At 32.2% G+C, this 24715-nt stretch overlaps 1 protein-coding gene across 1 annotated transcript; it reads left to right on the plus strand.

Annotated features, from left to right (window-relative positions):
- The first annotated feature begins 1326 nt into the window (after positions 1 to 1326).
- Positions 1327 to 14113, plus strand: LOC134681883 (alpha-N-acetylgalactosamine-specific lectin-like). Its single transcript, XM_063541526.1, has 7 exons — positions 1327 to 1489; positions 3905 to 4153; positions 4808 to 4828; positions 5863 to 5951; positions 11825 to 11927; positions 13103 to 13328; positions 14078 to 14113. Exons 1-7 carry the CDS (start codon positions 1456 to 1458, stop codon positions 14103 to 14105), a joined length of 750 nt encoding a protein of 249 aa, XP_063397596.1. The 5' UTR covers positions 1327 to 1455; the 3' UTR covers positions 14106 to 14113.
- Positions 14114 to 24715: the final 10602 nt, after the last annotated feature.

The raw sequence follows: 24715 nt of genomic DNA on the forward strand, positions 1-24715 counted from the left end.
TTATCACTGCGAATTAGGTATATTGCTATCTATTTTTTTCTTTCAGAATACATATGTGAACTTATTGATGAGTTGGTCAATGCTGTGTCAATGAAATCTATAATTCTGTGTATTTTGTAGGAAAGAAATACGTATTTCCGTTTATCCATATGACAGCTACAGATGCACGTAGAAAAGTTCTCGCTCATTTGGGTAGTGCATATTTTGCTAAGAGTAATTTTAAAGTAATTTCATACATAAAAGAAAAACTTTCAGAACGAATATTCAATAAAATTGAGAATGGAAATGGGGAATGTGTCAAAGAGACAACAACCCGACCAAATAAAAAACAACAACAGAAGGTCACCAACAGGTCTTCAATGTAGCGAGAAATTACCGCAATCAATACATGTATGAATAAACCAAACACGATAATATTAACCAACACAATGAACAGTATATCACGTTAACAATTTTCATATCTTTATATCATGTATATAATATGGCATTGCAATCTGATTAAAATACATCAGTAAAAGACTTTCGTGGATCTACCCCTTAACATTAAGATCAACAAAGATTAACATGTTGATGTATTGTTATAGTTTGTCCCGATTACGATAACTGCATGAACTATCCCATGTTTGAACTATTACATAGGCGGATCCAGGGGTGGGGCCTGGAGGTCTGGCCCCCCTTTGGTGGGAAAAATTTGATTAATTATATAGGGAATCACTGAAGCATGACTGGAGCGGGCCCCTCTTAGGTCAGTCAAAGGGCCCCCCTTATGAAAAGTTCTGGATCCGCAACTGTATTTGGTCATATTAACCGTGTGTCAGCATAATTTTTCTATTATGAAATAACTAATAAATGTCATTACATCTGGGGATTTTTGGGTGGCCAAATTCATTTAAGAAATGAATGTTAATTTTATTTCTGTTTAAGGATAAATAGCTTAAAGAAATTGAACGTTGAATCATTGTATGAAGTGCATGATATTACTAAACTTTTAGATAATACTATTAAAATTATACTATTTATCCACCGGAAGGAAAACTGTACTAGTTAGATAACTATACATTTATTTTGTTTTGGTAACCTGTTAGGATAGTGAAAGTATGATTATATCTCAAATTTACTGTTGCTGTACATGTTTATTTATAATTTGACAGAAATTTTTAAATGTAATGTCATTTACAGAATGTGTAGAGACTATAAAAGCAATTGTAATTTCAGAATCTTGCAATTGAACATTTACTTGGTACACTTAGTTATACGATTTTATCAATATGTAATATAATATTTAATTATATTAAGATAATTATTGTATTATAGTTTGTTTGTTTTTTTGGTGAAAGGATAAGAACTATTGTGACAAATATCACGCCACCACGTTTATCACAATTACAATTGATTGCTAACCTTTTCAAACAGTGCTGATTCGATACGCAGAACATATATCAAACATCCCCACTAATGGTATTTTCAAACAGCAACAAAGCTTTCAGAGGTAAGCACAGACTACTGATTTTTTTACTCTCCAAATGCATAGTGTTTTATTTTTTATTTTATAAATTACATCTGAGAGCTAATTATACAGTATTAATTTTCTACTCTCCAAAAACATAGTGTTTTATTTTTATTTTATAAATTACATTGGAGAAGTATGTATACAGTACTGTTTTTCTTCCCTCCGTTTTATAATCTTTCTCATTTCTTCATTAATCCGGTTTAATCAATAAGCTTATTACAATGAATTTGGTTATGAATATTATGTAGCCTTTTTATCGAAAAATATTCAAAAGAACTATAAGTAATGAATTTTCGGTTAGATCGACACCTTATTAGTTGGAGTTTTCCGATCTTCGAACCATGATTTAAAAAGATTAACTTATATTTGCGCTTATAGGTTGCATTTTGTAAATACAGCAATGTTGTTTATTTAACGCATCAATGTAAATATAACGGAATTTGATGAGACTGTCATAAAAGTGAGAGGGTTAGCGCTATAGAACCCGGTTTAATCCACCATTTTCTACATTTGAAAATGCCTGTACCAAGTCAGGAATATGACAGTTCTTGTCCATTCGTTTTGATGCGTTTTGTTATTTGATTTTGCCATGTGATTATGGATTTTCCGAATTGATTTTCTTCTAAGTTTAGTATTTTTGTGATTTTAATTTTATTTTTTTGTAAATACAGCAGTTTCACAAACTATGCCTTTAATAATACCAATAGATAAATTCATTTAATAACGTACTGGTTCCCAGATATATAAAATATATGTTTAAACTCGTACAGATATAACTTGGAAATATATCCAGCATAAATTAAAACATATAGCGACTGCATTGAATTCAACGAGAAAACAAAAGTGAAGGTAGGGGTAGTAAAAATTTGTTAATACAACTTTAAACTCTTATAAAACCGGGGCTCATAAATGTTGAAAATATGCCGCAAAGCCTATTATTTTGACCTTTGAATAATAAGTAGTGAAAATGTGATTTAATTTCCATTCAAGGATGTAATTTGTTTTCGAAACTTCACAGTAAGAGTGGTACAGTTTAAACCGTAAAATGAGTTCCTGTAAGAAATTACATTGTAAATATTACCAGAAATGCAACCTATATTGCGTGAAGACAGAGATAATATTCAAATCGATAAATATGAAATATTTTTTTCACTATAAAGTCAATGATTCGATTTCAATCAGTCTGCTCCCTGATTGATGCAGATTTTAAAATAATGACAAACTATTTCGCTGTTTTGTAGAACATGATGTCTTTTTTGACAAGATATACACTCTTCTGTGAAATATGGTTTCTTAGTGTTTTGACTTTAAATGTAGTAGGTATGATTTTAAATATAACTATTAATAAAAACACAGTGATATTTAATTTTAGCAACTTTAACCTAAAATAGCATACCAAGCAGTTGTTCATAGATTGATCTTTAGTTGTTATATTTACATTCATTGTCTCTTTGCTTGTTGATTTTTTATAACTTTTTATGTTACTAACAGTACCCTATGTGTGTACGTGTATCGTATCCTTTAGTATTCAGTTATTAGGTGTTAATATTCGTCACAACATGATACTATCAATATTCGTTATCGTATGAAAAAAATGTATTCTGTTTTTTTTTTTTTGCACTTATGCATGTTATGAGAATACCAGAATCATTTAAGGATGTTCGCTTGTCATATTATTTTTTTTTTATTGTTTTTGAGAACTTTATCTTGTCTATGATAAAGCTATGACAAGTCAAGAGAGAACATGTTCCTGCCAAAATTTCAATAACTAATATCTCGAAAACAAGCACATTGACATATATATTTGTTTTGCTCTTTAGAGTCCTTAAATTATCCCCTATCAATATAAACTAGTGTTTTAAAAAGTTTATTATTTTGAAATTGAGAGGCAAACTCCCTAAATCCATCTGCGTACAGCTTTCACTGACATCATATAAACCTTGACACGTTTTGATCTAACTGCAACTGGCATGGGAATGCTAAACACAATTAAAACGTATAATACATATCAAAAAGAAGATGTGGTATGATTGCCAATGAGACAACTTTCAACAAGAGACCAAATGTCACAGAAAATAACCTGTAATTGTGGTTCAAACTGTCAACGTTGATCTGGAGAAAAGAAGGGGAACATGAAGGATTCTGTAGAAACGTTATGACATGATACTGTAATTGTTTTAACGATGTACATTATGTATTTTTTCGTAATCAACATTTTAACATTGTTTTAGTCCTCAAATGATCGATAATCTATATACTTTACATTTATGGCTTCTATGAACTCACTTAAGGAAATTATGCGTATAGCATGTCTTAATGTGTAGCTATTGGTCTACTGGAAAAAATGTGAAATAGAACAATTTACCGCGTTCTGATTTTGATTCTTCATTAAAGCTAAAGAATGTCTGACAACTATTGAGGGTTTAGATTATACTGGAACCGTAAATTCAACACGCAGTGGATTTTCCTGCAGGGAATGGACAAGAGTAGCTCTCAATATGACTGAAAACACAAAACAGCTGCTTGGAGATTCACATAACTATTGTCGAAATCCTGATAATGACCGATATGGACCTTGGTGTTATACATATGATCATGAACCTGATGCAGAACAATGGGGATATTGCGGTATTCCTTTTTGTGGTATGTAGAAATGTTTACAGTTAGTAGTTTATTTCAAACCAGAAGCAATACAGCTTATGAAAAACAAAAATATATACATGTATATCATAACAGAGCATTGTAATCAAACACTAATGAGTTTGGTTGTGTTTAAAGGAGGGATATTGATATCTGTTGGTGATCAACTCAAAACTATGATTATAATTGAAATATATCTTGAAATCAAATTTTATTTTTTTACAACTTTTGTTCTTTGTTCATGATATGTAATCATTTTAATATAACGCTATGTTCGATTGAAATTACTTTATCGGATAAAAGATACAGGGAAAACGTGATTTCATAAGATAAAAACATATTGGTAAGAGACAAAAATGTCGATCCTCTTCCCGTTTATGTCCGGATTTATTCATATATTTGTACATCAATGAAATCTGGTCAAGCACATGTGCAGTAAATCCTAGTTTTACACTTTAATTGGATGTGTTTTCGTCGTTTTAAGTGTATCAATCGGATTTATGACTTTAGAACAGTGGTAAACTACCAATGCCTAGCTTTCATTTACTTTATAAATATGGTCATTTCCTACAATATAAATGTTTTCTAGATAATTGTATTGAATGTCAGAAATAAAATACCGATAGTGCTTATTAAGCTTGTATATTTTTTTGGCAGATGAAGGGGCCAATTTCCCAGGTAAGTAAAGTTGACAAAATGACAACCTTTTTCTTGCTATAAATAGAGGAAAACTGACCCATAAATATCTTTACCGAATAAGTTATGGCAAAAACATTTTTTTTAGAAAAGAGCTCCAAGTTCAAATTAAAACGAATAGAACCATATCAAAAGGCAAACTCAAAATCTCAAAACACATGAAACGAATGGAACACAACTGTCTTGTTTATATCTTTATACAAGCAATTTCGTAAGAAGAACAAGGTGGATTATACCGGGTTGGGATTAGCAAAATTCTTACTTCGGGTGACAATTCGTAAAATTCCATCATATTGAAAAATAATATGTGAACAAACACTCACAGACATAAAAGGTTAGCATGTCAGTTTTAAAAAAAAACCTTTTCATAACACTAGTATATATTGAAAGGTGTTCAATAAAGGAACCAAAAAAGCAAAAAAAAAATAAAAAAATAAAGGTCAATGTTTTCGAGATATTAGCCATTGACATTTTGGCGGGAAAATATTATCTCTTGATTTTTCATAGCTTAATAATTGATAAGTTAAAATTCTCAAAAACAATTAAAAAATAACAAAGATTTCATAGGACTTTTACAGATGGCTTATACTTACAATTTATAAAAGAAAAATGAGGGACCATGGTCAAATATTTTTTGAGGAATTCAAATGAATAAAACCAGAGGATTCCGGGCTGAAAAAAATCCCAAAACAATACAATGAACATGCGAAAACTTTATCACTCTAAAAACAAATAAGTTAAATAAGTATCTACATAATGTCAAACATCTACGTTGCAACATCTATATTCTGATTTTGTCTACTATACCTCATATAATATTTTATAATGAATGTTTATTATAGAGTTTGCTTATTATTGTTATTGGGAAAACAATTACGATGATATAAAAAATAACGTAATATAAACATTAAAGTCGTAACGTTAATATTATTATTGCATCAATTTGAAAGTTTATTTTCATATTATGTATTATATCTTTAAATGCATTTACCTAATTTTATTTATAAATACTGCAGGATATCAAAATTGGAAACATGGCTGGCAAAAATATGAAGATTCTTGCTATATAATCCAGTATACACTACAAACTTGGGATGAGGCTAAGGTATACCTTTACTGTAATTGGTTTTGATCAAAATGATATTGTATCTGTATTGTCCTTAAAATCTGTTTGTTTTTCAGTTTGTTGCCTTGAATTGTTTAATCTGCTCTTCTACTTCATCCTTGTTTTTAAATTTCTTGTTTCTTTTTTTAATTTCATATTAAATACCAATACGAATATGAATCAATACATTATAAGTTATCTACGTTCATATCCGTAGATATGTATAGATTATTACATGGCATTTTTCATATCATACCCTTTATCGGCCCCCGATCATGATATCAGCCCAAGATCCGCAGGCTCGAGGGATGATATCATGACCGAGGGCCGATAAAGCTTAAGGGTATGATATGAAAAATGAAATGTAATTATTTTTTTTATCATATACTTCCACAGAAGAAATACAGACAATAACCATTTAAATTTTGTTTTTCTTTGATAATTTATAATTAACCAAATACAAATTTCTGAACTTTAATTGTTGTTATTAAACGATATAACAAGCATCAGGATGACACACGTGTATGAAAACAATTACATGACTTGTATATTCATGATATTAATGTTCTTAGTTGGAAAAAAAAATTGTCACATTTCCTGTAATAGTTGCACCTGCGAACGTATGCATGGCTATTCCTTTGTGATTTTCATGTACTGTTTCTGTCAATTCATTTATTTCTGTAGTTGTTGTTGCTGAGACTGGTTAAGAATAAGATTCGAAATTTGAAATGTTTTTCAATACAAAAGAAAGTTCGGCTTCTTGGGAAGCAGACAAAAGTTCTGCATCATCATCAGATGGTTTATCATTGTTGTTATCATCCAAAGGCCTTGGGTTTTTATCCAAAGTTATTTTCCCTGTACCAATTTTACTCAAAATATTAGACATTTCCTTCTTTTGTTCAATTGATGCTAAGCTATAGGAGTTTATGGATTAAACAGTTGTATGTCCACTCAGCTGCATTAAGTGTGTACCTGGTATGTCCTCATGTACCAAGGCAGTTATAGTAGTTTTTCTAACACTATGATTAGTTTTTCTAACCTGAGTTCCACCGTCTTCACATTTTTTAACATAAGGACTTAAAATGTTCTTTCATTAAGCTTGTCTTGAAAACCAGACACCGTCATCCTTAATTTGCCTGGAAAATCACAAATAAAAGGGACAATCATCTGCAACCATATCTTCTGGTCTTCTTCTAAGAAACTGTTTATATGTCTGTATAGGATCTAGGATTACCTGAAAGAAGATAAACCAGTTCAATATTGATTGCTAAAATGTCATTATTATACACATATTTACAATATAATATATATAAAGCTACACTTGTAATATCTGGCTGTTATTAGCTCACCTGGCCCAAAGGGCCAAGTGAGCTTTTCTCATCACTTTGCGTCCGGCGTCCGGCGTCCGTCGTCCGTCGTCCGCTTTTACAAAAATCTTCTCCTCTGAAACTACTGGGCCAAATCAAACCAAACTTGGCCACAATCATCATTGGGGTATCTAGTTTAAAAAATGTGTGGCGTGACCCGATCAACCAACCAAGATGGCCGCCACGGCTAAAAATAGAACATAGGGGTAAAATGCAGTTTTTGGCTTATAACTCAAAAACCAAAGCATTAAGAGCAAATTTGACATGGGGTAAAAATGTTTATCAGGTCAAGATCTATGTGCCGTGAAATTTTCAGATGAATCGGTCAATCGGTTGTTGGTTTGCTGCCCCTGAATTGGTAATTTTGAGGAAATTTTGCTGTTTTTGGTTATTATCTTGAATATTATTATAGATAGAGATAAACTGTAAACAGCAATAATGTTCAGCAAAGAAAGATCTACAAATAAGTCAACATGACCAAAATGGTCAGTTGACCCGTTTAGGAGTTATTGCCCTTTATAGTCAATTTTTAACAATTTTTCGTAAATTAAAGTAATCTTTTACAAAAATCTTCTCCTCTGAAACTACTGGGCTAAATCAAACCAAACTTGGCCACAATCATCATTAAGGTATTTAGTTTAAAAAATGAGTGGCGTGACCCGGTCAACCAACCAAGATGGCCGCCACGGCTAAAAATAGAACATAGGGGTAAAATGCAGTTTTTGGCTTATAACTCAAAACCAAAGCATTTAGAGCGAATCTGCATGGGTTAAAAATGTTTATCAGGTCAAGATCTATCTGCCCTGAAATTTTCAGATGAATCAGTCAATCGGTTGTTGGGTTGCTGCCCCTGAATTGGTAATTTTGAGGAAATTTTGCTGTTTTTGGTTATTATCTTGAATATTATTATAGATAGAGATAAACTGTAAACAGCAATAATGTTCAGCAAAGTAAGATCTACAAATAAGTCAACATGACCAAAATAGTCAGTTGACCCGTTTAGGAGTTATTGCCCTTTATAGTCAATTTTTAACCATTTTTCGTAAATTAAAGTAATCTTTTACAAAAATCTTCTCCTCTGAAACTACTGGGCCAAATTAATCCAAACTTGGCCACAATCATCTTTGGGGTATCTAGTTTAAATAATGTGTGGCGTGACCTGGTCAACCAACCAAGATGGCCGCCACGGCTAAAAATAGAACATAGGGGTAAAATGCAGTTATTGGCTTATAACTCAAAAACCAAAGCATTTTGAGGAAATCTGACATGGATAAAAATGTTTATCAGGTCAAGATCTATCTGCCCTGAAATTTTCAGTTGTATCAGGCAACCCGTTGTTGGGTTGCTGCCCCTGAATTGGTAATTTTGAGGAAATTTTGCTGTTTTTGGTTATTATCTTGAATATTATTATAGATAGAGATAAACTGTAAACATCAATAATGTTCAGCAAAGATAGTTTTACAAATAAGTCAACATGACCGAAATGGTCAGTTGACACCTTTAGGAGTTAATGCCCTTTATAGTCAATTTTTAACCATTTTTCATAAATGTAAGTAATCTTTTACAAAAATCTCCACTGAAACTACTAGGCCACAATCATCTTTGGGGTATCTAGTTTGAAAAATGTGTCCGATGACCTGGCCATTTTACCAAGATGGCCACCATGGCTAAAAATAGAACATAGGGTAAAATGCAGTTTTTGGCTTATAACTATGAAAGCAAAGCATTTAGAGCAAATCTGACAAGAAGTTAAATTGTTAATCAAGTCAATATCTATCTGCCCTGAATTTTTCAGATGAATTGGACAACTGGTTGTTGGGTTGCTGCCCTCCAATTGGAATTTTTTAAAGGAATTTTGCCGTTTTTGGTTATCTTGAATACTATTATAGATAGCGATAAACTGTAAACAGCAATAATGTTCAGCTAAGTAAGATCTACAAATAAGTCAACATGACCTAAATGGTCAATTGACCGCTCTTAAGGAGTTATTGCCCTTTATGGTCAATTTTTAACAATTTTCATTAATTTGGTAAATTTATGTAAATTTTTACCAAATATAGTTCTCTGTTACTAACGGGCAAAGTTCATTATAGATATTATTGTAAGAAGCAAAATCGTTCAGTAAAGTAAGAACTTCAAACACATCACCATCGCCAAAATACAATTTTGTCATGAATCCATTTGTGTCCTTTGTTTAATATGCACATAGACCAAGGTGAGCGACACAGGCTCTTTAGAGCCTCTAGTTTTGTGATGGCAATATCTTGATATCTTGTTTAATACATATTTACACTACATACATACTATGTTTTGCGCTTTTAAATTGACTTTTTCTGTAATTCAATTAAAAAATAAAATAATTATTTTGAATCTTGTCCCTTATAAAACTTTTCCTGAAACATTACATGTGTCAGCAAACATCTTGGCTTGAAAGGCACGTGCATCCAAGTTAGTACCATTTCTTGTTTTGGTTATCCTTTCAGTATGTTCTAGATACTGTTGACCATCAGTAGTTGCCTGCATTTGAATGTCTCCCCATCTCAAAGCTGTGTGCTTTTCCCGGGATCGCAAACTAAAATGAAGAGTGTTATTCATCCATACCGTTCTTACTAGAGATTGAGGATTCCTGCAAATAAATTTAAGGAATTTGTTGAGTAAAAAATATTTGATTTAGACTTGTGTATACAATGAGGTTAAAATAATATAGATTCTTACGACTGTACAAAATCAGGGGAATATAATTCAAGTTATAGTCAAATCATTTTTTTAGTAACATCATGATCATTTCAATGTGTTCATTTTTTTTAGAGAAAATGGTGACGTCACATAGAGTCAAATAACAAGACAAAGCTACTTAAAATATCAATAACATAAATAATAATTATGCAAATAATTGTTACCTGCACCAAGTAGTTCTTTTTCGTACAGTATATTCACTTCTTCAGCTGTGAAGGGGTTTGCTTTCCTTTTTTTGGCTCCCATTCCCATGGATTTAAGCTGTTTCAGTTTGACAGACATCACATCTCTAGAGTGATGAAAATTTCATATTTATTGCACATTTCTCTGTTAGAGATCTTGAAATGCTGCTCTGCATTAATCTGACAGATTGGGGTTCATAGTTTGACTCGTCGTCTTTTTTAACTGTCATGAAGAAACGAGCCAAACATTTATCCAATTCCGTAACAGCAATTTCTCCCGCTAACCTCATCTCGTTATTGCATCTCAACCATTTGTTGAAAAGTCTCATGTCACTAGCAGTTTTTCTAACTGTATTATCGTTTTTCAACGATTGAACAAAAGCAGCAGTGTCCGTGTCGTCTGCCATGTTTACAAACAACTTTCCGGAAATACGGAAATACCTGAAGTTGCATGTGATAAACCCCACGGACAATAACGGAAAGGCATGCGATAACATTCCGGAAGCCGTTAATAAAGGTGCCTTTATCAGCCCGCTTAGGAAATTTGTAGGAATCTGGTTAATAAACCTGGTAATTCTTTCATAGCCTTTTAATATTTTAAAATGTTATTGAACTGTAAAATTTAAGAATTATTTGATACAAGTATATGATAGGGATATTTTAACACCCTGAGGTACCCCAGTACACTATGAGGCGTAGCCGAAGGGTGCACAGGGTACTGAAGAGTGTTAAAATATCCATATCTACGGATAACGAATTTATCCCCGGTCTTGGTCCAAATCGGGCGAGTTTTATGGAAATTTGGGTACAAAGTGTTTCACTATCTTAAAAAGTTTTATTGAAATTTAGAAATTTTACATATTTTTTACGGGTTGAAGGGTTCTTCCTGTGGTAGAACCCTGCAGGTAATCAAATATAAGACGTTCTTAATACGGAGACAGAGAAACTGGATTTAGTCAAATTTGGCGCTCAATGTTGTGAGAGTTACGTCATAGATGGTGTGACGTCAACATGGTCAAAGTGGGTCATTTGCATATCTAAGTTAGAAGTCTCATTCCTTGAGATGTGGCAGTCCAGTGATGCATTTAATGAAATGAGTGTAAATAATCGTCAAAATAGGACAAACTCGTTAATGAATTAAATATTTTATTACAAACAGCATGGATAATCTACAGAATTTAATATTTCACAAGGATTATCATGGAACTAAGGAAAACTTGCGTGAAGTTCCCCGTTATAATGGTTAGCAACGTCCGGGGATATGGGTAACGATGTGCGTTAACCAATCAAAATCCTAGATATATACTTAGCCGGGGATAAAGTTTATTATGATTATTTTATCTCCAAACATTATGTTGATTCGTTTCAAAGTCTGTAAACAAGCGAGAAAATCACACTCGTTGAGATGATCACCGATAATCTATAAATATAGAATCGAGGACGTTTTTCTGTGGAACTCGGAATATAAATAGTTATGCAAATGCAGCCATGTGTATCGATGTATTTCTTTGAGGTAATGAAATGAATAAAAAGAGGCTACAATTAAGTTGATAAAATGTCCTTCAAATTGATATTTCCTATTTTTTAGAACCTCTGCCAAGATAACCAAAATGCGTATTTAGCTGAAATTAAAACTGCCAGAGAAAACAGCTTCCTGATGAATATCCTTCCCAAGCCAAACATAGATACAAGTAGGCAATATATTATTTTCATATTAGACTTTTGACTCCGGTTTATATTCTTTTTCGACAGGTTATAATTACCTACAACATCCTGGTACTCTGTCAATTTAGAGCAACGTTAAGAAGAAACATCAAACATTAAATCGGTGTAATTTGAGGGCAAATTTTACTCTTTTCTTATGAGTTTGTCGTGTAAAGAAAATATGAAGCAGTATATATTGTCATTGATTTGATTTTATTTATAAATTTACTGTTTACAATTTTTTGAATTTTTTGAAATACTAAGGCTTTTCTACCTCAGGCATATATCACCTTAGCTGTATTTGACAAAACGTTCAGGAATTTTGGTCCTCAATGCTCTTCAACTTCGTACTTTATTTGGCCTTTTTAACTTTTTTGGATTCGAGCGTCACTGATGGGTCTTTTGTAGACGAAACGCGCGGCGCCGTATATACTAAATTTAGTCCTGGTACTTATTATGAGTTTATTTTTCCCCCAAGAATGTATCGATTAATATAAATGTTTGATGTTACTTCTAAACGGTGCTCTCAATTGACCAAGTACCAGGTTTTCGTATGTAACCTCTCGAAAAATAATATAAACCGGGGTCAAAAGTCGGTAATATGAAAATAGTCTATTGATGAGACAAATAATAATTTAGCTGCAATAATACACTCAACAACGCTACCAAACACATATTGAAAACCAAATAGCATCAAGAGTTGAATGATATTGTACGCGTGCAGATACAATTTGATTCGAGTGTACATGTACCAGATAAACAGTTTAAAATTCTCGAAAAATTTAATTTTTTAACGCTTGTTTGCTGTATTCATTGATATCATTTCCTTCAATAATTTATAACGATCGATTTGAAAAAAATACCTTTATTTCTTATAAAATCGGCACACACTTAAAGTAAATTTAAATTCATCCTGCAAAAGGATAATGATGATTTTTTGTTCGTAAATGCATTTTCATTACTTTATATGTAAACATGTTTTTGCAACAAGTCTTTGTGTAAACGAAGTAAAGGCAATCATCTAAAAAAATAAGTGGACCCATTTGAGCATACATTGTAGATCAAGTCTTATTTAATCATAATATTTACTGTAGATCAAGTCTTATTTAATCATAATATTTACTGTAGATCAAGTCTTATTTAATCATAATATTTACTTCAGCTGGTTTGGCTGGAGAGATTTGGCTTGGTGCAAATGCTTTAAAAGCCAAAAGACAATTCATCTGGAACACTAGTTCCACCTACTTGGATTTTACTGACTGGGGACCTGGCGAGCCTAATGGGCGTTATTATGAACACTGTCTATCAACTCACATGTACAATGATGGTAAACTTCATTGGAACGATAGGGCATGCTCAACGAAGCACTTCTTTGTGTGTGAAAAAAGGTAATTCAATAACATATGTCTGTGACACTAGTTTGCTACATACCAAATACTGAGTAAAATGTAAACCTATACTTTTTCATAGTATGCTAATGTTTCAACTCTTTCGTTAACTGAACAAATTTCTATTAGTTATTTTAATGATATGCTGTTATATAACGGTCCTGGAACAGGAGTTTATCTAATGCATACTTACGACTTCACATATTATGTGTACCTGTTGCAAGTCAAAAGACTAATAAACACAGTTGCCGTAGGTTGCTGTCTTCCATATCTGTTTTTCTTTTATGGTTTTTGTTATATATCAGTGTGTTGATATATTTATGACAGTTCATATTTTGTCAGTCCTAGACTTGTAATAACTAACTATATAGTTCGAATTTGACGACTGTTGATGGCACTTTGTGTCCTATTACATGATGATAAAATTTGTTTCACAATCAACTTGATTTGGAATTTGTCAAATAATTGTCTTGATGGCAATTATATTGCATCGTATTTTTTTAATATAAAAGCCTTAAAACCCAAACGATAGGACATAACTAATAACACCATGTCATTATTAAATGAGCTCGTCAGGTATGTATCTAACACCATTAAAAAGTTGAGGAAACGTCGAACATATATCGATATTACACTAGTTGCTGCGACATATCAGCACAAAAAATAAAATAAACAAGACAACATATAATGCATGGACTAGCCTACCATGTGTATACAAATTGAAGCACATATTTCATGTATATTTTCAGTGTTGGACCTTCAGGATGTGGAGAGTAGGATCCAACATGGCTGATAAGTCTTTACCAAAAATAAAGATATTAACATTGCTTTAAACTTTGATTTACTTAAGGCAGTAACGTCATTTACAGATATATTCCCACAATAAAAAAAAGAAAAAGGAGAGAGACATTGATACTGAGAATCAATGAATCTATCAGAAATATGTACTTGCTATATAACTGTTCCGGACCATATGAGTATTTGGACCATATCCGTATAGTCATGACCATTTGGGTATATACTCATATACCGATTATACCGATGTCCATTACACATGTTACAGATTTGTTATTGCGAGTGAATAGCAATATGTCGACTTGAAAAGATAACTTCCAAACATTTCTCAATAAAATGTTTCATAAAAAGTCACTGTCAAGGACATTTTTTTTTAAGTTGTTTTGTGAATATGGTGTACTGTAGTTATATAACGATATTTGAAATCTAGAGTTTAATAAACAACGTTGACACATCGAAATAACCCAAAACCTCGTCATCACTGCAATAACCTTGACAAATATCAGTACTAGTCTTGTTAATAGTCTGCTCGACTATCTTTTCTACTACTTGATTTTTTATTAGTGTCTGTTGTATCCCAATGAATTCTTCAGGACACTATATAGTAACGCTCTGAATACCAGGTAATTATTTAGCTTGATCATATTCATTCGTCATCGAGTAGCTAAGTCATTAAGTCATAAATACCCAAAAGCTTAATTCTATTTGTTTTACTAGGCACGGCATGATATTGAATATAATGAAGAAGATGTGGTATGATTGACAATGAGATAACTCCCGACAAGAAACCAAATAACACAACAATTAACAACTTTAGTTCACCGTATGGCCTTCAACAATGACCAGAGCCTATACCGCATAGTCAGATATAAAAGGCTTCGAAATTGTAAAACAATTCAAACGAGAAATCTAACGATCCAATTTATATACAAAAAATGAACGAATAACAAATATGTAAGACATAAATAAAAGACAATCACTGAATTACAGACCACTGACTTGTGGCAGGCACATACATACATAATGTGGCGGGGTTACCCATGTAAGCGGGGCGCCCCTAACATTGGACAGTGGTGTAAACGTACAACATAAAACGAACCATACAAATCCGTCGAAAAAGGTTCTCTTTCAATAATATACTTTCAATAGATCTGTTAACCTCCCCCTCAAATTTTGCATAACACAAAAAAAAAACATGAACAATTTTAATTAAATCAATTATGAGGATATATATGATGTACTAAGCAAGTGTTTTTACAAATAACCACATCCACAAAATAGACTGTGAAGGAGTAATTTGTTCTAGACCGTCACATATAGCCATCTCAGTCAATTCACGCGCGTAAATCGTTTGGCTTGACAAAGTCTTTCATTTCTTTAGAACATACTGCAAGTATTCAAGTCTGGGTGATATGAAGGTTGATATAATTCTACGTGACGGTTTCCAAATCGATCTAGTTTCGGTAAAGCATATGACAAAAGGCATAGAGATAAAATTCATTTGAAGGTCCATCTAAAACATTGAAATAATCAATTACAAAGGGCCATTAAAGAGGTTTGCCGTGTGGGTGGCATTGGAAGCCTATTTTTAGCCTTTCCCTCTAAGTTGCATGCCCATTTCCAGTTTCGAATTATTTTGTGTGACAGATGATTCGTCAAAGAAATGTAAAGAATAAGGATTAATTGTCAAATCGTCGTTGGTTCTACCATTCAAGGCTTTCTTAGCACATACTTTTAATTTTGGTGCGACATATGGCAGTCATTTCTCAAATTTTGGCATATAGATTCATCAACTGCAACAAGTGTGTAACGATATTTCTCCATTCGAGACAGTTAAAATTTATATTTAAAGCGCGCGAGGCTTGCCAAGCTTTTAAAATAGTTAAAATTGAATTGTCGAGGGTGGAGAAATATCGTAACACACGAGTTATAGTGGTAAAATCTGTTTCACCAATGATTTTTATCCTGTCTTTTCAAAGATCTGAAAAAAGTTGTGTACTTTTATATATGACCTCATGAGGCATGGTCGCTTTTTTTCATGACGTTACAAAAGGAAAACTCAAGAAACCAAGAAAATTTAACGTTACAATAAAATTTTGACCAATCATGGAATGTGAAAATAGCGCAAAAATTAGAGAGAGTCATTTCTCAAATTTTGGAACTTGTATACACCTGAAAAAAAAGTATTGCAACACTTTCATTGAAAACAATGTAAATTGAAGTACTTTTGATCCGTTTATGGTTTAAAACTGAATTTGTGTTATCAACTTACATTCAAAAAGTTCTATCATTTTATGCATAAAAATCTGTATTTGTTGAAGAACCAATGTATTGGAAAAAATTAGTCCTGCAAAATTTGTGTTTTTTTTGTGAAAAGTGAGAAAAAACTATTTCAGTGCAGCTGTTATGTCATAACCATGTAGCAATAATATTAAATGAAAAGTAAGTTAACACCATGAATTCAATTTCAAAGCATAAAATGATCAAAAGTGTTTAGCAGAACCCTAATTATATTCATTCTACAATCATATCATTTTACATTGTTTTCAATGGTAGTGTTGCCATACTTTTTTCCACGTGTATAGATGGATTTGGTAAAAGATCTTTTGTAGTTACTCAATCAGACAATAGCTTACTTTGAATTTCCTTCCCATAAATGGATTGCTGGCGAAATTTATAGTATCTTATCGCCTGGAAAATGTCTTCGGAACTTTTTAGCCTCGTTGCACCATATGATATTTAACCGGAGATACAGAACCATCTGATTGATATTTATCAATGCATTGAGACTGCGAACCGTATTGATGGAAACAGCACAGTGGTTTTAAACAAATGCACAAGTATGGTTTCCTGATATACATGTCTAGAACATTCTTTCTTGTTACAACATTAGTAGCCTTTCCAACCAAACTTCATATTTATCTTCCAAATAAATTTTGCTAAATAATATTTCATGTAAGAATATGAAAAACTGTTCTGCTTTTTAAATTGAGAACCGATATATATTTTTTTGTTCACTGACAAGCATATGCATATTCATCAATATTTTTATTAATACTAGAGATGTTCTCCTTTCTACTATATATGAACTATAATTCAATCCTGTTCATCTGAATTTCTTTTCCTAAGTGGGAAGGAATTTATACAATACTCGAATGGTATCGTTCAACATAAGTTTCTGAATGTCTCTTCGTTACTCTGTATTCACATTCCGTTTGACATTCATGGTATTTTTGGAACTGTATAAAAGAAGTTCGCTACTCAGTTTCAAAATAACAAGCTTTTCATAACAATAGTATGTATTGATAGAGGTTTAATAAAGGAACCCAAAAAGTAAAAATATATATAAATATAGGTCAATGTGCTTGTTTTCGGGATAAGAAAATTTTAATTTTGGCGGGAAAATATATTCTAATATGATTTTTCATAGCTTTATCATTAATAAGTTCTAAAAAACTATTAGAAAATAACAAAGATTTAATAGATGGCTTATAATTATGCACAAGTAAATTGAGGGTTAATGGGTAAATGGGTAAAATTGTATAAGGCATAAAAACCGGAGGATTCCGAAAACCTGACAAAAATCCCAAAAAATAACAAGCTAACATACTCAACATTAGGAGAAAAGAGACAGATTGAAAATGACCTCATTAAATTAAAACATGTCGCCGCAAATGAAAAAGCAACTTCTAAATTTGAACGTGAATCTTTAGAACTTTACAAATTTCGGCAAACATAGACTACCAGAAAAAAACATTTGACCGAACACACACGATAAGCAGTTTAATCGTCGTTTGCTGTTGGACGGATTTCTTCATCGTGTTACCGTTGTAAATGAAGAGGGAACATGTCAACTGATGCTACCATTAGAACATGTACCATCTGTTGGAAGCCATACACAGTGACATGGCACATCCTGGGAGATATCAAACAACATCCCTGTGCAAGGATAATTTGTACTGGCATTATAAATTGCACCATTGCAGAATATACACACATGAATAAAGGAATGTGGAAAATGTGTCCGTAGAAAGTCACTTACCAACAAGCGTGGACCACTGTCAAATATTTCAACGATATCGCTATTGCAGTTAATGTGCATGGACTTCCTTTCCCTCGAACCATCTAAGGGAGGCTATCAACACTATAATTCATCACAGATCACTTCATTAGATTTGCTTAGGCAGTTCCAAACACGAACCAGCTAGCCAAGACAGTTGTGGATGCGTTAACGTTTTATTACAATTTTATTTTACACAAAATGTTTAAATTAGTTATTAATTTTGAACTTATTTAGTACTTGTTTGGCTATATTAATGTTTTGTTATGAGCGTCCCTGGTGACTCGGATGTAGACGAAACGCGCGTCTGGCGTACTAAATTATTATCCTTGTACCTTTGATAACTATTTGTAATCATGGTAATATTCAAACAAATTACCGAATCAATATGTATACGTAAAATTTAGACAAATATAGCGATAAATAATGGTATCCATGAAAACTTTGTACATAAAGCATACGCATGCCACATACAACTTTTCAATTATTTACCGGCATTACTATTTGTTTGTTCTAATTATTCGATATTTAATTTTTTATTTCTAAAAAAAATGAGAAAATTACCATGCAGTGAGGTTAAAGTAGCAGTAAAGAACAAATATGTATTCAAAAAGACTAATGCAAAAAAAAAAAAGCAACTGGCAATACTTTTAATCAGACTTACTTTAAGTATCTAGAAAAAATGTCTGACAGAGCAAAGGCTTACTTTACTAATTCAAAAGCAAATTATGAGAAAATAAAAAAAATGATGTCAGACCAAATAACAAGACTTGTTACTTTGTATCCTGCTCTTATACCTCATATTGAAATCCTACATCTCAATGAAAAACATAAATGACTCGGAGTGCAGATTTAGCACAAACAAACACCTGTTAGAAAGAAAAAAGTAAAATCACCAAAATACTGAACTGAGAGGAAATTCTAATCGGAAAGTCCATAATCACATGGCAAAATCAAATAACTGTCATTTTCCTGACTTGGTACATGCGTTTTCAAATGTAGAAAATGATGGTTTAACCTGGTTTTATAGCGCTAACCCTCTCATTTATGCATGGTATACCAGTTGCATTTTTTATAGCACTTTTTTTAGTAAATCTGACTTCCAACTTACATACCTTTTTGAAAATGATAATTGCTCTTATCCTTATGACCTAACAAAAACAGTAGAAAGAACAGTTAATTTTATCACGTGGACAATGAATGAAAAAAATGGGAACGTTATGTTAGACAATACTGGTATGTTTTATGACTATTTAAAGCCCGAGGTCAATGTGGAACATATTCAAATCTTCATATATTTGATTAATTATGCGTCAACTTAGAAAATAAACAAAATGGCAATTATTCCAACATCACATGCTAACTTTTTTACTAACACATGTATTCTATTTTGTACTTTGACCTGTATGAAATTACTGTTTTGATAATAAATATCCATTTGAACCTATTTATTTGATCTGTATACTTATTTACACATAATAAACACCACTGGGTTGCTGAGAACTGTTCCCGCATTCAGTGAAATGTTGAAGGTGGTAGAGTGGGGTGGATGGTGGGTGAAATTGAAAAATTATTCCTATAGAGTAAACGTCCTTTGTATTCAACAGCCAAATCAAAAGTGAGAAGCTGGCAGCCTGCAATTGTAACCTGCGAACCTAATCCCTGATATCAGTCAGACCAAATTAGGCATGACCTCTGACCTCACAATGGAATCAACTGCCCCATTTCATGGAAGAAACCATTCCATCTGAATAAACAACACTTATACTCTCTGCATAAGTTTCAATCAACTCAGGAAAAAAACTAAATGACTATTATTCCAACATCAAATGCTAACTTTTTTTACTAACAAATGTATTCTATTTTGTACTTTGACCTGTATGAAATTACTGTTTTGATAATAAATAGCCATTGGAACCTATTTATTGGATCTGTATACTTATTTACACATTACAATAGTATACTATTAAAAAGATATTGAAGCATGAACCTTTTACATTTCTAATCATTCTATTCATGTCCAGTATTGGTCGTGTTTTATTTGTCATTCTCATTGGTTATTCAAATAACAAGCATATGTGTGAAGGAAAATCTCTTCACTCTTTTAAAGTCTTCCTTTGATTTTTTTTCAGCATGAAGGTATAAATTTGGATATTAATAGTATGATGTCCACTGGAGGCTTTATACTCAGTTACTGTTTTACTTTGTCATCTATGTATTGAAATATGCGAAGTTAGACGCTACAGGATACCGTTGGCTAGCATGATTTACAGCATTTACCTTTGACATCAAGTAAAAACCTGGAAAAATCAACGCAGATGCAGACGCACTTATTCAGTTACCGTGATAAAGTGATTCACTCCAAGACCTCTGTAATGTAGTCATGCAAGAATATTACATCGACAGTCTTACGTTGAAATTAGGTCTATTACTGAGAGATCTTGATCTAAGAAGACTGGAGGAACGTTCACGAGCAGTATCCTGACATATAACATTTTGTGGATAATATAAGAGGAAATAGCAAGCCTACCAGGAAAGACATTGGACCGAACCACATGTAGAGCAGTTTAATTATCGATTACTGTATGACATACTTCTTCATCGAGTTACGGTTGTAAATGAGAAATATGTCAACTGATACCACCATTAGAACATGTACCATCTGTTGAAAGCCATACACAGTGACATGGGACATCCTGGAAGATATCAAACAACATCACTGGGCAAGGATATTTTTTACTGGCATTATTAATTGCACCAATGCAAATTATACAGAAATGAATAGAGGAATGTGGAAGATGTGTCCGTAGGAATTCACTTACCAATCAACGTTTAAAGCATGTCAACGATATCGATATGAGACTTAATGTGTATGGATTTCCTTTCCCTTAAACCACCGAATGGAAACTATCGACAATATTAGTCATCACGGATCACTTCACTATATTTGCACACGCAGTTCGAACCACGACCCAGTTAGCCAAGACAGTACGAGTTTTATAACAATTTTATTTTAGTTGATAATTCTGAACTCATTTAGTAATCATTATAATATTAAAACAAATAACCGAGTCAATATTTACGTAAAATCACTAAACAATTATAGCGAGAAATAATGGTATAAATAAAACGTTTTTGCATAAAGTATACGCATGCCACACATGTCTATTCAATTGTTTAAACACATTACATTTTTTTGGGTTATAATTATACGATATTAGATTTTGGATTTTGTATTTTGAGGAAATTAACATGCGGTTACGTAACAGGAAGCAGTGAAGAACTAATGCAAATTCCTAATAGTAATGCAAAACATAATTGCAACTGAAAATCAATATACACAGACTTACTTCAAGGATGTAGAAAAACTGTCTGAAAGAGCAAAGGCTTACTATAATATAGAAAAATATGAGAAAAACAAAAGGAGAATGTCAGACCACATTACAAGATTTGTCACTTTGTAACCTGTTGAAATCCATAATATGGAAATCTAATAACTCAATGACAAAAATTAATAAGAAAGAGTGCATAGTTATACAGCACAAACAAACACCAGTTACAAAGAAAAGCATGATATATATGTTGCGTTCTCTTTAGTAAAACCTAGTTCCAATTTACATACCTTTTTGAAAAGGATAATTGCTCTTGTCCTTATCACTTACAATATCAGTAGTAGGAACAGTTATCAGTCAGGGGCGTTACTTAAACAAGTTATTTTTTTTAATTACTTATACAAGACCAAATGAAGTTTTCATGATTTTAAACAACATTTTATATCTTAAAATAAAGAATTTATCAGATTTGAGAGGAGTATAGAGATAAAGGCATACTTTGAAAATAATGACAAAAATATCACTTGAATAAGTTATTTTAAACATTTTTGAAAAATATAGCAATTACACTTATCTAAGGCACCTATGTAATTGATTTAGGTTACAAATTATAAATAACTTCAGGTCTTAATTAATTCACAAGTATCTATCTCTTTATATCAGTCTACCTTCAAGATTTTAGAGGAAAATGATAATTTAATAGTCCCAAGAGACCAATCTTTGACCCAGAAGCGTCGGTATAAAAGATAAGTGCGTCGGAAAGTTAATTAGTGTTTCTGAAGAATTAGTTTTTATATATCAAGGGAAAAATAACCAGATAACTGTGAAAATTATTTAAAGCTAGTAAAATCTGTATTCTTGGACACTTATAAAAATGATATTCAGAAAAATAACTTATATAAGTTATATTTAAATTAGCCTCGTTTTCAACATTACTTGTATAGGTAATTTTAATTGTTACTTGTTTAAGTAATGCCCCTGACTGGTTATTTTTCTCACGTGAAAAATGAAAAAAAATATGGGAACGTCATTCACTCTAAGTATTTTTGTTTAGGTTCATAAATTAAGGTCATCATAAAGCGAGACCTGTTTACATGTAACGAATAAACGTAAACATTATATTGTAAACCCACTTTCGGTTTGTTTAAATAACTTAATAATCTTGTCTAATTGTTTCAGAAATAAAAGACGAAAAGTAATTTTTGAAAACAGAAGTGCATTACAATGTAAATCTGTTATCCTATGCATTTTTTTCTCTTCTTTTCTTTGATACAGGATGTAAGTAAACTTGTGCAAAGTAGTGATAAAAATATAAACACATTCATTGCAAAGTATGTTAACGAAGTTCGAAGCCGTTATGCCAAACAATAATTTATTTTTCAGCTTTTTGTTGACTTCAAACTGTTATGGTACGTGTTATGTGAGGTGAAGTTCAACATGTAAGAGCAATGTTTATATTTCTGAAACGGTTGGAGTAATAGAAAAACCAATAGAGAAGCATTATAAAGAAATCCTGTAACCTCGTGCATCGGCTCAGAAACACATTGAAGAAGTTTTCTCCGTACTAAACAGGAAAAGGATATAAAATACCATCCAATCATATAGACGATATCGAGGAACAACCCGATGAGCCAAAAGAAGAGCACACATGAAGAAGCATCACAAACGTATAGGACAGATTTTTAGGCAAAATTATGTCAAAATAAATGAAAACGTAATAGTCATTTGAATAGATGGAATGAAATAGCACTAACATAGTTTTGTGAAGACAAAAGATAAAATTGTTCCAACCTATTTTCTGATTTAGGAAACATTCTAATATTTCTCGGATTTTTTTATTGTAAACATGACAAATAGCACAAAGTTGAAAACAAGTCAGTGATTTTCTCTACTAAAAAAAGTTTGTATAATATTCCGTAACTCATGTAACAAGCCTTATAATGAAAAATATGTGGGAATTAATGATTTGGAATTGCACAAAGAAGTGTCCGACTACGATCTTATCATTCTCCCTAACCAGGACTAAGGGAAATATGAAACCGAGCCTTTCGTGTGCGAGGCTGTTGCCACAAGCAGATTTCGGGCTCCAATATCAGATTGAGCTTTACACGAAAAGTCTAAAAGCCACCACTTTGAAAGCTAACAATTACAATAATTGGACTCTACATATCTAAGATGCTTGGACTAGAGAAAGGTATGTGTGTAAAGTATAACGAAACAACAAAAAAATACTTTACCGTTAGTTTTCGTGTGGGGAATTTCATTTATATATTTATGTACTTATATGATCATCTCATCAGAACTAACTTTGGAAAGGCAAACTCTTATCATACAAAATGTCTTGACAATAGAATGGATGAACTTACGAATAATCATATTGGAATCAATGTTGAAAGAGGAGACCTTTTATTGAAATCGGACGATAAAAGTATGTGGGACAGCAGTGTTTTAGATAATGAAACGGCAACTGGTCTTAGCATTTGTTTTCTACATGTTCTACAACTGCAAGCTCTTAGTCTATTGATTTCTTGCACTCGATGAGCACAAAGAGCTTACGCAAGTCAGTATGGTATTTCGGTTGATAAAACAAGATATAAGTTATTACAATATACCGGGTGGTTGTGCAAGAATGTACAACGTGGGCTTAACAACAGAAATATTGAAGTAAAACGCATTACAAAGAAAAGGGATCCACACAACACTAGATGCTTGGTAAATTCTTTGAAAAGTGTTTTCTTTAATTCTACGTTATTGTAGGTTTTACTGCAAGTCTTCACTATAAAGCTTCAAATGGGTTTAATTAATTCAGTGTACAGCCAGTGTACAGGAAGAAACATGAAGTTTATCTTTGAAAATTAAGGAACTATTCAAGACTGTCAAAATGTTGCACTACACTCTTTAAAGCAGGTTTTATTGATTTCATCCTAAAGTCCAGAAATGGTTACCAATCTCGGACCTTGAAAGTTACGTATAAGCGTCTGTTGGAAACATAACAAGAGAATGTTAGCAAGGCATTACAGTCGCCACCAATTAATAAATATATAAAGAAGGAAATGACTTGTACGTTCCCAAGAATTATAAAAAAAAATAAAGCGAAGATTCCACTGAAAAATTACGTTGGGGTCTTTGATTTCGGCCATTGATAAGTATAAAAGTCCGTTGGAAGTATTACAAGATAAAATTGAGAATGGAATTGGAAA

Source organism: Mytilus trossulus, chromosome 8 (assembly GCF_036588685.1).
Source record: "Mytilus trossulus isolate FHL-02 chromosome 8, PNRI_Mtr1.1.1.hap1, whole genome shotgun sequence".
In the NCBI taxonomy this organism is placed as follows: domain Eukaryota; kingdom Metazoa; phylum Mollusca; class Bivalvia; order Mytilida; family Mytilidae; genus Mytilus; species Mytilus trossulus.